The 13,186-nt window shown below is 39.1% G+C and overlaps 1 protein-coding gene across 18 annotated transcripts in view; it reads right to left on the reverse strand.

The window, feature by feature from the left end:
* Positions 1–13,186, reverse strand: part of MAP4K4 (mitogen-activated protein kinase kinase kinase kinase 4) — a 183,596-nt gene that overhangs the window by 59,020 nt on the left and 111,390 nt on the right. For all 18 annotated transcript variants that reach the window (XM_012641953.1, XM_012641950.1, XM_012641965.1 and 15 more), the window contains exons 4-7: positions 9,570–9,695; positions 8,203–8,313; positions 3,915–4,005; positions 1,782–1,912 (exon numbers count right to left, since the gene is read on the reverse strand). In XM_012641953.1, coding sequence (XP_012497407.1) covers positions 1,782–1,912; positions 3,915–4,005; positions 8,203–8,313; positions 9,570–9,695 — 459 coding nt within the window. The remainder of the gene's footprint in view (positions 1–1,781; positions 1,913–3,914; positions 4,006–8,202; positions 8,314–9,569; positions 9,696–13,186) is intronic.

Consider the following 13,186-nt stretch of genomic DNA (forward strand, 5'->3'; position numbering starts at 1 on the left):
AACCATTCCTTATAAAATGTCCACAACTGAAATCATAAAATCGACCATAGTTTACTAATTCAAATCATGCTGCTGAGTGTCATACTCCACCTTCAAACCAAATAAGTAAACAGTCTTTCTCTGCATGGAATCTTTTCCTTCTGATTCCGCTGAAATAATAAATTTAAAATTTGATTTAAACTTTATTCCCTATTCAAATATAAGTTCTATGAGGGCAGGTGTTTTCTCTTTTATTTGCTTTTGTATCTGGTACAGCACTCTGTAATAAACTCTGGCTGATGTAAGAAAGTTTTATCAGTGACTATATCTTAAAATCCAAAAAAAGATTTTTATAAAGATAGTTATTATCATTAGCATACTTTTGTTTATATGTTATCTTAACCAAGCAATTACCTAAAGTTGCTCAATTTGAGGGTTTTCTAAATAATCTATAAATATGTTACAATGCTCAGGCACATATGTTTGAATACAAGAATAAGGATAAGGCTGTGAATTCCTCCCTTATTTTTATGAAGTTTCTGTACCACAGGAGTACAAAGGGGTTTACCCCCTGAACCTGGTGACTGCTCCAGGCAGCAACGGTGGTGGGATACATGGTGCTGCAGGTCTCCTGGTGTGAGGCAGGCAAAGCACCCCCATCTTCTGTGAGGAGACCTTCTAAGTAGGTTCCCCTCGATAATAACTGAGCCTTTCAGTTTACAGGAAACAAGCTACATTACAAAGAAGTAATCTGACAAACACAGAGCACAGGACATTTTATAACAGGCCAGCCTCTTCAGCATGTCAGTTTCATAAAAGGAGGGGAAGATGGCAATATTCTAGATTAAGAGAAACTCATGGGCCAAACAGCCAAATAATATTTTCCTGTACTAGACACTGATTTGGGCAAACCAGCTGGGTCTAATTATGAACTTTGTATTAAGAAGTTAAAAGTAACTTCTTTTACTTAGGTAGGGTGATATTTTGGCTATGTTGGAAACATTTTCAAATTTTTGAGATATTTAGTGACATATTAAAAGAGTGGAAAGTCACAAAGTCTATAATCTATTTTAAAATACTTCAGCATATTAAAAAATAAAATAAAAATTCCTTTGCATGGTAGGCTTAAATTAAGCCTAATTAGCTACTTATAATAAATAATAAAATACATTGGAGACTGTTAAGACATGAACTCAATTTTGAATATCATTAACAGGTACATTAACCATTTAATTAAGGTTTTTATTTTTAACAGTTTTTGTACACAGAGTCAATCTGTGTCTAATTATCAAATATGGGTTTTAGACCTGAATCAAAAAAGTGCATTACTGATTCAAGTCCCTAGAGGTCACTCTAATAACTTCAATATATCTGCATACTGAATCAAAACTATAAAGCTCTTTAACATCTCTAAAATTTTACACAGATGAAGCTATTGCTATATGAGGACAATATTTTATAAAGAATAAATATTTGATTCTAATACATTCTTCAAGTTAAAAAGGATGGCAAACGGGACAAAAACATTTAATTTACTCATGATGAAAAGTTCTAGGCACAAGAAAGCACTCCAGACTATCTTGAAACCAGTATATGCCTTAGTGAGAACAGAGGTGGTACAAATGGACAAAATAGACCACATCTAAATACTGTCCTGGAAAATTTGCACACCCAGTGGTGTGCTCATGACTTCTTCTTGGCAAGAGCAGGCAGGGATAAGGAGTGTGCAATTTATGAGCAAAGCCTCCTTCCTTCAGGAACGCCAGTGGCCCAGCAAAGGCCACAGAGCAGGTGCCTCTTACCCTGTAGTCATAGGTGGCATCTGGGTTCTCATCACAGGCGATGACCTCAGGAGCCATCCAGTAGGGAGTGCCTATGAACGTATTTCTCCGGCCTACTGTCCTGTCCAGCTGAGCACTCACACCAAAATCAACTGCAGGAAGAAGAGAAAGGAAAGTGGAAACACAATTAACAAATAAGATGTAATGGGGGGAGAGGTGTCTTCGCAGTAAACTGAAACAGCAGTGCTTTGTGAACATACACGCAATCCTCAAGGCAGTATCAGAAAGAAGCACCCTTTCTGGAGGAAAGCCACCAAGACTGCAAGATATTCTAACAGAATGGAAGCTCCTGGGAGGCCTGGACCCAGCGGCCTCCCTGAGCTTCCCCAACAGTGACCAGCAGAGGGCCTTTTGCATACAGGACAATCTTCAGTGCTTTCAGAGAACATGCCTGCCACAGACAAAAGCCCCAAGTTTGGGTGACCTGACTAAGACCCACATGACTAAGCTTCTCAATGGCACTAATAAACCACATAAAAATTAAGAAATCCACAAAGGTTTTCTTGGAAATATAACATAGTACTGCATTAAATAAAGAGAATCAACCTAAATCGCAAATACACAAAGAACACACCCCACAGCACTTGGGGACTTCCACTGATTTTTCAGTGATTTCTCAGTCCCACCCTATTTAATGATGATGGTGGTATAGAGGAAAGTTCAAAGATGGGAGGTAGAGTTGTTAGAAAGCCCCCGATCTAATGGAATGTTTGCCCTTCAGTACCTGCCAACATCACCACTACACACACTGCCACTATCTCAGCAGGAACATGCAAAGGTGGGAACCTCATGCAAAAGGGCCTACGAAGTGTTGAAATGATTTACATAGGTCATAGATTCAACTTCTGTGTACAGAACATGCTCAGGAAATGGCCTGGTGAGGATGTAGACTCACTTGCTGAATCCTCTTCTTGAGAGAGACACACAGGCCATGTAGTCAGTTCAGAAAGCCTAAGCATGCTCCACAGCAATATGGAATGCAACAGCATCCTACCACTAAGTAATTCCTCAGGGACTCTCATGGGCCTAGTACCAGGGGTTAGAGATGAGAACAACTCAAGTGCCTATCTTAGCTTTGAAGGGAGTTTCCAACTGGGCAGACTTCCCCCATAGAAGACCACCAGTAAGTGCAGGCACTATGCAAGGAAAGCAATCATAATGATTTTTAAAATACAACTACAGTGACCATAATTTTTTAAAGAAAGGTGGACTATATCCTTATTAACATTAATAATTTTTTCTTGTGATGCCTTAGTGTTAGAAAAATTAATGCTAACTCTCTTTAAAACTCTGATCAAATCATCGTATGAAAGTAGAATGACAACAAGTTCCGATCCAGCTAAAAGAAACAGAAAATATAAGAGAACCATTGTAAAATCATCTTCAGGAAGACACCATGGGCTGTAATTATCTATCTATCCATGCAGAAATTTACCTGCTACATTGAAGTCACTAACACTAGATGCTAAATAAGAATACACTGGTGAAGAAAAAAATCTTAGTCACGGCATTCCCAGAACTTCCATTCTAGTAAAGGAGACAGAAATACAAGTAAACAAATAATGATATAATTATAAACGTGACTAGGACTATGAAGGAAACAAGCAGCAGGGCCCAAGACAGATCAGAGGGTCAGAGAAGACCCCTGAAGATGAAGGAAAAATTGTGACTTCAAAACCGTGGTCAAGTGTTCCCAATGGGGAAACATTATGTGCAAAGGCCCTGAGGTGAGTTCCAAGAAGTTCAAAAAAATGACAGTAATTGAGGAAGAAAGAAGTGAAGTAAGTCACAAACTGAAGTGGGAAAAGTAGCAGGGATCAGATCCTACACAGGCTTTTAATGGGCCAAGGTAAGGAATATGAATTTATCCAAAGTAAAACAGGAAGCCACTAAGGGACTTTAAGCAGGAAAGTGGTCTGATTTAAAGATCAGTCTGGCTGCTGTAGAGAGAACAGAGCAGAGGGGAGAAGCATGAGATAAGGCAGGCTGGAGCCAGGCTAGACTGAACCTTCAGCTACAAGTAACCAAGGCAGGGAATGTTGCTGGTTTGCACCAGGGACAAGTATTAGATCACGCTGCACATGCATCACATACCAAGTTTCACCTCTGCATTTTCAGTCAGCAATACATTCTGGCCCTTGATATCCCGGTGGATCACATGATGAATGTGAAGATGTGCCAGTCCCTAAATAGGAAAGACAGATCTGAGTTTTAGTTCTTTGCTGCTGTAAGTCAATAGCCAGGAACATACCTTTTATAACAAAGTACACATGTGGGTCAAAAGTTTTTGTGCACTCATATTTAGAACATAAAATTCACTCTTAGCACATTTCCAGGAAGACATCACCAATACTTCCACACATACAGAAAGAGTCCTCCCTACCCCCACCATCCCAGGATGTTAGGTTCCCCGTGAGAGCAACATTACCACTTTCTAGCTGTGCTTTTAAGATATGCTTCAGATTACCATCTGCATTTTCCCTGCTATAATTTGTGCTATTTGTGTACAGGGTGGTTCCTTTCCCACGCTAAACGTCTATCTTTCAGAGGGTGACCCCATGGGCATATTTGAACTAAACACATCCCAGGGGAAAAGTGAAGGGCTAGAGAGGGGTTTTAAAATCTGGCTCTTTAACACTGTCTAGTCTTCCCACTGCACAGTGAGTGACAAATTGCTAAATGCCAATCAAACCCACCTCCACCCCAAGCTTAAAACAATTTCACCGTCAGGAGCCTTGTGTTCAAATAAAATATCTTTCTTTCTCAAGGAAACAAACCTTACTGGGCATATAGTACATTTTGATAACCTTGTACCTGGAATGAAGCCCAAAAGCATGTCTCTTATGAGAGGCGGTAGAAGAACAAAAACATATGTTGCATCTAAATATGGTCCAAAAGACAGCAATGCATCATTCTCACAACTCATTCACTTGTTCTGGCCTTAGCTAGAGAAGCCAAATCTACAGCAAGCCTCCTTAAGACACAAGCAACTATTTTCTCTGAAATGTCTTGATCCAAAAAGGGCAGATTAGAGGTAAGGATGTATTCAATTTTCCTGCTGAGTTTTTTTTGTGTGGGGTTTTATTGTTATCATTACTTTATAAGTCATGAATTAAACACAACAGCTACTCTAGAATACTAATTTTTCTAATACAGGGAGTTTCTAAACATTCATTTACTAGTGTGCCTATGAAACAGAAGAGAGCTTATTCAACGACTCTGTTTATTTTTCACAACACAGGATGTGCAGAGTTACACCACAAAGCGCTGACTAGGGGAAAAAGCACTAAAAATATATGGTATCGTAGTGCTACAGTTAGGAAAAATGTCCCTCCTCTCAGCATGGTATAACTTCAAACAGCAAAAGGAGAGGGGAAAAATTGTAGTTTCCCTAATTCCTTTGTAATTCCTACTTCTATTATTTCAGTTCATTTTTGTTCTCCAACTTGTACAAATCTCCTACTTACACTTTTATATATAGGATTTTAGCAACAAGCATAAGCAGCCACATCTCAAACATGGCCTGCACACAATCTTGTTCATTACCAACAGCAAATGTATTAAACAATACCCATTTCCCTGTCCATACTGCTGGACTGCTGCTTCTGCATGGCAAACTGCCTGAAGTATATCTAACAGCTCTGGAACAGTGGTACCTTGAGTTATAATTATTCTAAACAATGAGTACATTTTTCCTATATGAAGTACCTGGGAGTATGTGTGTTCAACTATTCCCATATCAGAAGTTTGGCCATAATATTTCCTTTTATCAGAGATGCTAAGTCCAAATACTCAGTAAATACCTCATCCTAGAGCAAATGAATCAATGTTTCAAAGCTAGGAAACATTTTTCCTATAACTCTCTCATTTGTGGACACTGACCAGAGGCACTGTCAAAGGCTGTGCCTCAGTATTGGTTATGAAAGCTGTTAAGTTCCCATACTCAATATGAAATATTGTTTTCTACCAAAATGTGAAAACTGTTGTGGAGAATGTAAACATGGAAGTAGGTTGAAAGGAACATGCTGTTTTTGCTGGTAAACCTTTTGGTCCAGAGGGCTCCAGTGGGCTGACCCAAGAAAGCATTTCTACTGATGTCTGAGGCTTACGTGCTTATGACTCTCACCCTTGTTAGGAACTTAACATAATGTCTAAATCTAACATCTACTAAGGAATGAGGAAAAGTTTTGCCACTATGAAAATTAGCTGCCCACAACTGTGTCTTTGAGAACCTAGGTTATCTGCCAGAGATAGTTGCCTTCCTATCCTGTGAGATCTCACCTCCAACTCCATTTTGCTTTCTCTTTACCAAAACCAACTCTTAGTAACTCCTACAATAAACACACACCAGCGTAAGACACACTAACTCTCCCTAAGGAATTTTTTTTTTTTTTTTAGTTAATTTAAACTTTTGTCCTAAGGAAAATTCTCATTCCAGATGAAATACAGGTGAATAAAGCTCTTGTTTCAGATGCCCACTGAGGTGGAAAAGACTTGCTGGGTATATAAAAACATGTAATGTCTTTGATGTCTGAAATATACTTGATGCCTAAAACATTCTACTAAAAGCTAGTTCTTTGCCTGAGAAATCCCATACTAGAATTATACACAAGAAAGGCATGTGTGTATGTATGTGTTTATAACAGACAATAATGACAACTAGTATTTACTGATAGCTAGTTAGGTATCCACATGTTACATTAAACGATTAATATACACTAACTCATTTCATTCTCCTAACAACAGTAATTTCACAGAGTTGGTATCTAAAATGTACAGATGAGGAAAATTAAGTCTTGAAAGTTGAATAACATAGGGTATGCAGCAGATACACAGGTGGGACTCAAACCCAAGCCTGATGAAATTTAGCACCTAACTTCCTAACCACCGTTCTATCCTGCCTACCATCCTAAGAGTTTTAGTGATTAATATAATAAACACATCTGCCCTGTTACTGAATTCCTTTACAGTAGTACCTCTGCTTTCTGTAACAGCCATAAAAGATAAGACCCTGGTTTTTTGTTTTGTTTTGTTTTGTTTTTTGAGACAGAATCTCACTTTGTCACCCTGGCTAGAGTGCAGTGGCATCATCGTAGCTCACTGCAACCTCAAACTCCTGGGCTCATGGGATCCTCCTGCCTCAGCCTCCCACGTAGCTAGGACTACAGGTGCATACCACTGCACCTGGCTAACTTTTCTGTTTTTTGTAGAGATGAGGGTCTCATTCTTGCTCAGGCTGGTCTCAAACTCCTGAGCTCAAGCAGTCCTCCCGCCTCAGCCTCCCAGAGTGCTAGGATTACAGGTGTGAGCCAACCTGCCTGGCCTGGTATTTGCATGTGATCATAAAAAGATGGTCCTGTCACCACCCTACTCTCTACCTCACAGCTAGTCTTCTTAAAGGAACTGCCTATTTTCAAGGGCTCCATAAATATATAAATAAAAAGAAATTAAATGTTTCTCTAGGAAATCTAGATGACAATCTAAACCTGTAGTCCTCTATGGACCTTAAATATAAAAAGTGGGATATCTTTACCTATAAATAAAAAAATAAAGTAACTACCTACTTACGAGATTTTTTTTCTCTTAGTGAGAGAAGCAGAAGAATTGGATTTGTTTAACTCCGTAGTCTTTATTTTAAAAATGTAGTGGGTAAATGAAATACAACCAAGTAATTTAAGTGTGTAATTCAGGGGTGAAGTAGAGAGATAAACTGTGATAGCTGAATGGAGGAAAAAGACCCAATGGTAACACACATGCACCTTTCAAATACAAAATCCTAAAAACCCTCTGCCTGCGCTGTCAAGATGACTGTATTACTGAATGGAACCATTTAAAAGCTGCTATAACCGCAGTTCAGAAACTTACTGTAAGATCATTAGCCAGCTTTTCAAATGGCTGTAAATAGTATTAAACATCAGAATTTTTCTTCATAAATACTACAACAGATACTAACAGCTAATGCCAAAGTCCACAAGATGATTTTGAAAACCAGCATACACGCCAATTGATTTATAAGCTTATCTTCAGGATTTCTATAAAAACAGTAGTTAGAGATTATTTCTCTTCCCCTCCACTGTGATTTCCTTTTTAACTCCAATGGAAAACTGCCATTAGGTGAGTTGTGATGGCCTGGAAGATAAATTCATGGAAATACAGAAAATCTATCTTTGTTTTAAGTCTATGTTCTTTAGATACTTGCCAGAGTGAAATCATGATGTAGTTTATATTACCAAAGCTAACTTCCTATACAGCACCCTTGGTTGTCAAATGGAAAATAATCTGCATAAGCACAACTTATGCTAAGAAATACCTGGGGTTAGGAAGTTGAAAATGGAAACACAAGACCATGAGCAGGGCCACTGCAGCTGTATGCTTTCCTTACCCTCAGGATTTCCCTGGAGATGTAAGCAATCCAGTCTTCTTTGAGTGTGTTCCCTTTGGTGTTCTTCACAAGGTCTGTAATGGATCCAGCCCCACAGAACTCCATAACAAGCTACAAGGCAGACAAGACACGGGGTGTCTAACATATCCTGGAGAAGTTAAGAAAATGCAGTCTAACTGCTGTACCTCCTCTTTCCTGAAGACCTGGACATGTGATCATTTTGGAGGCATCCAAATTATTGAGAGTTCATTTCATGGTCCAATGTATTCACTATGCATATTTGGTTCAGGAGATTGAGAATGCCCGACATTCTACAGCACACCCCCAGTGCAGTGGTTCTGGAAGTGCTCATTCTCTCTCATAAGCACGTGGGCACGGCACAGGAGGACCATTTTGTTCTTCATCACTACCCAATTATCAAAAATCTGATTCAAATACTCCCTGACATTCTTTCTCATTTTGCCTCAAAGATGTTCTATTTTTCACACATTATGAACCTCAAACTATTTTATATTAAATGGGCTTAATACAAAAGAGAAATGCTATTTTTAAGCAGTTATATAATTTTAGAAAATGCAATATTTAAAATATCTAAATTTTGAACAATATGATCACAATGCTATGTTTAAAGTAACTAGAAAATGAACTAAATTGAGCTAGTCTAAAATTTTAACTATGATTGGATTTCGGCAATGGTAATAAGGGTAAATTTTTTTCCTTTTACTTAATTTTGCAAATGTTTTCTACAATGGCCTTTTTAAAAAAAATTAGAAAAAGAATTAATCTATCTTCCTGCTTTACAAGTTCAATACCTTGAGCATAACTAACGTAATAGCCACATATCTGACAGTGGTATTTCAAGGTCATCATCTTGAATATAAACGTGTTCAAAAAGAGATAAGGTTGAATACGTCAATTCCAAAAATTTCCCTGGGATTTACTGTTTATAACTATTATGATTAATATTATTGATAAGTTACTGACAGAAGTTTGTTTCTTGAGAACTCTCTGTTATTTCTAGGTGGTAAGACAAGATGCAATTTATTGAGGTTTCACATTAACTGGTTCCCATAAATAAAGTTTTTTACTGTACTGCATTCAAGCTGCTCATTTTCTTGCTATTGGTCACATTCCTTCCAGAAGGTGTCTTTTTATTTCGGAAACAGAAAGTTAACTTTTCCACATGCAATGTGAAATCAACAAAAAAGTAAACATTCTGTATATCAAGAGATATAGGCCAAGGAAGCCTTTAGAAGCTACCAGCTACTGCACCCCGTTGCTTCCTCCTCTCCCCACCCCTCTTCCCTTCACATCCTTATAATACAACCAAAGAGGAAAACCCAAGCACTCAGGAAACATCCACCTACCCAGAGTTGGTCATCATGTCCTGGAGGGCTCTTTTTAATGAAAGCACCATAATACGTTGCAATATTTCTATGATGAGAATATTTCTTAAGCATATTTATCTCCAGTTTGATTTCTTCCTCTTCATCCTTAAGAAAAAATAAAAATTAAATGTATCACTACTGAATGATATACATGACTTTACTTTCCCTACACACATAAAATAATGAAAGGAATACAAGTTTCCAGTCCTCCAGCAGCAGAGGGACACACACATTCCCTTTATCTTCATGCCAAGAACTAGGGGCCTCTGGGGACACATCCCTTAAAAAGTGTGATTACAGGCTATGCAGGAACCCCAGGAAGTGTAAGAGCCGACAAGGAACACAGGGAGCAGCAGGGGAAGCAGCAGGGACAGTGTGGTGGGGAGAGGCTGGCTCTCCCAGTAACTGTGACCTCAGGCAATTCACTCCACTTCTCTGAGCCTCGATTTGCTCATCTGTAAAAGTAGGACCAAAAAAAGAGAAACGACTGATATGTTTCAACTAATAACTAGGAAAGGCTGTTTTCATTCTAGAAAACATTTGTGACAACCAATCATCTAGTCCACTTAAAGCCAAAAAGGTTCACCTCTAATGCCCCGTACAGCAGCACCCTCTCAAGAGGCCATGGGCACGTTACTGAACACATGGAGGCCAGCCGGCACTGCCGTCCCTCCCAAGGTTCTCTAAGCACGCCAAACAGAGGTTAGGGTGAGCCCAGCAGGCCCCAGTAACAAAACATCACTCAACAGGCTGTCTCAGACTTGGCGCCTCTCCCCTAGCCTGTCAGTTTATTAAAATAAGATGAGCAGAGGAAGAAATCCAGAGTTTGTGTGAGAAGGTGGGGGTGTGGATGAAGGAAATAGTTGCCCTTGTGAATGATGAGGGCTGAGAAGTTTGTGGTCTCCACCTCTCTCACATACAGCTGGGGAAGAAACTGCACCAGCCAGTCTGGGCATTCTGCTCCTTGCTGCACACATGACACACTACTTGCAGTCATGGTAAGGAAGGTCTGTAGTTAGTACGAAAATGAGGGGAAAGCAGAATTAAAGTGAGAAAGAGAGAATGAGCAGGAAAAGAGAAAAGCAGCCTTCATTAGAAAACCACAGTGTGAGATTTGAGAAAAATCTGATGGCCAGATCTCTAGAATTCCCTCTACTGCATCTATTTTCAAAAGGAAAAGATGACTGGCTCCCTAAAACTTTACTTAGTTTTCTGTATTGACATATGCATTCCACTTATAACTGACATTCTTCCTTCTTCAGGGAAGACTCGTGGTTTCCGAGCAGTCTAGATGTGTGTATGTGCACGTGCAATCAAGAGAGCATACGAGCACGCACACACAACTTCAAACAACCCTATTGCTTTAGCACAGACCTTTAGGTCTCTAAGGCCTTAAGAGTGGTTCTGGAACCAACCTGGAAAGTCACCATCTTGAGAATCACTGTTCTAGAGTGACTATGAGTCTTGTCATGAACTTGGTTTCTGAAGCACTAATGTGCAACTGAAGTTTGTTTTTAAAAAGACATCTTCTCTTCCCATGTAGTCTCTCCACTAATTCTAATTAATGATGTTGCAGCTTTTCTCTTAGTCCCAAGACATAAATATAGTATTATTGTATAGTCATGTACCATCTAACAACATTTCAGTCAACAACAGACTAAATATACAACAGTGATCCCATAAGATTATAAATGGAGCTAAAAAATTCCTATCACCTATCAACATCATAGCTATCATAATGTTGTAGCACAAAAGCATTACTCATGTGTTTGTGGTGGTGCTGGCATAAACAAACCTACTGTGCTGCCAGTTGTATAAAAGTATAGCACATTCAATCATATACAGAACATTAATACTTGATGAGTGACTGTGTTACTCGTTTATGTACTCACTATACTACATTTTTTATCATTATTTTAGAGTGCACTCCTCCTACTTATTTAAAAAAAAAAAAAGTTAACTGTAAAACAGCCTCAAGTAGGTCCTTCAGGAGGAATTCCAGAAGAAGGCACTGTCATCATAGGAGATAACAGCTCCATACCTGTTATTGCCCCTGAAGATATTCCAGTGGGACCAGATGTGGAGGCAGAAGGCAATGATATTGATGATCCCAACCCTGTGTAGGCCCAGGCTAATGTGTGTGTTTGTGTCTTAGTTTTTAACAAAAAAGTTTAAAAAGTAAAAAAAGTAAAAAAAAAAAAAATACAACTAGGTCAGAGTATATAGCCAGAGACAAGCAGCTTATTAACAATTTGGGGACAAGTAATTGTGCAAGGGGGCAATGACGATGCAGATTAGTGCCCATCCCCGTGATGCAAACTGTAGCCACTCAGAGACCACAGGGAGCGGGGACATCACATGCTATGACAGCCAAGGATTTACAAGTCAGTGTTAAAGTAAAAAATGTAATAAAAAAGGAGTGTAAAACTGTGCCTATTATGGGATCCTGGGAGAAAAAGCCTTGGGATGGAGGACAGGTGTTGACAAATCATAAATTCAATTTTTAGATGAGACATATTTTCCTTTTCATTTTTTATTGGCCTTATTATATTGTATGTGAACTAAATTAAATACTAAATACTAAAGTAGTTTTGTTCGTTATTGTTAATCTACTCAGAAAAATGCAGGATACATAAAACCATTTAATGTATATCTCTGTTACTTCTTCCAAATATCTACATTTGTAGGAAACAAGGAACCGAGAGGGCTGACATACTTCGAAGGCCTCGTTACCCTTTACTGTGAGGAGACTTGGAGTACATGGCCTGGATTTTCTGAAATTATTATCTTTTTATTTTTTAAAACATATACCACACAGACAGACAAAAACATGCACACGCATATACACACTCCTCATAAATAACATGGAAATACGTTAACACACTTCCTCTCTTCCAGGCTGTCCATAGCTAGACTATGATTACCTTACGCAGACTTACCTCTCTGTCGTCATCCTAGACGGACTCAATGGGGAGCAGTTGGTACCGAAAGCCTCACTTTGCATTCTGGAAGTCTCACCAGCCACCCCTAAAAGGAACACAAGGGTAACTTCAGTGTCCATCCTGGAGCTGTCCTATGTGTGGATCCTGAGCACACCTGTTGTCCCTTCACTTCCCCAGTCCTGGAGGGGGCTTCTGCTTCTGGGCATCTACCACACGGTATAGGTAAGAAATGTCCTGCCTCACCCAATCCCTGTCCCTACTTGCGATGTTCCATGCGGCCAGCTGGAGGGTTGACAGTGACTGACAGAGGGAGAGGAGGGGCTGGCTTGGGTTGAGCCTGCCTCTTGTGTACATTGCTCGACATTTGATTTAGAAATTGAAGTTTTATGGAATCTATAAATATTTTATTTATTTATTGGTTTTAGGCAAATCAAAATGTCTCTCGTTAAAAAATGACTGTGTGAAGTCAGCCGTGTCTAAGCATACAGCCCCCTAGGGGCTCCCAGGAAGTTGCACTCTACTTCTTCAAAACGTACTTTTGAGTAAATCAATTTCGTCACTTAATGTCATTGCAGATACCACTTATAAACTTCATTTATTTATCTCACATTCATTTTATACAGACATATTTTTAGTGTAAGCTTGTAAATGGGC

This window comes from Propithecus coquereli, unplaced genomic scaffold (assembly GCF_000956105.1).
Source record: "Propithecus coquereli isolate 6110/MARCELLA unplaced genomic scaffold, Pcoq_1.0 Scaffold171, whole genome shotgun sequence".
In the NCBI taxonomy this organism is placed as follows: Eukaryota; Metazoa; Chordata; class Mammalia; order Primates; family Indriidae; genus Propithecus; species Propithecus coquereli.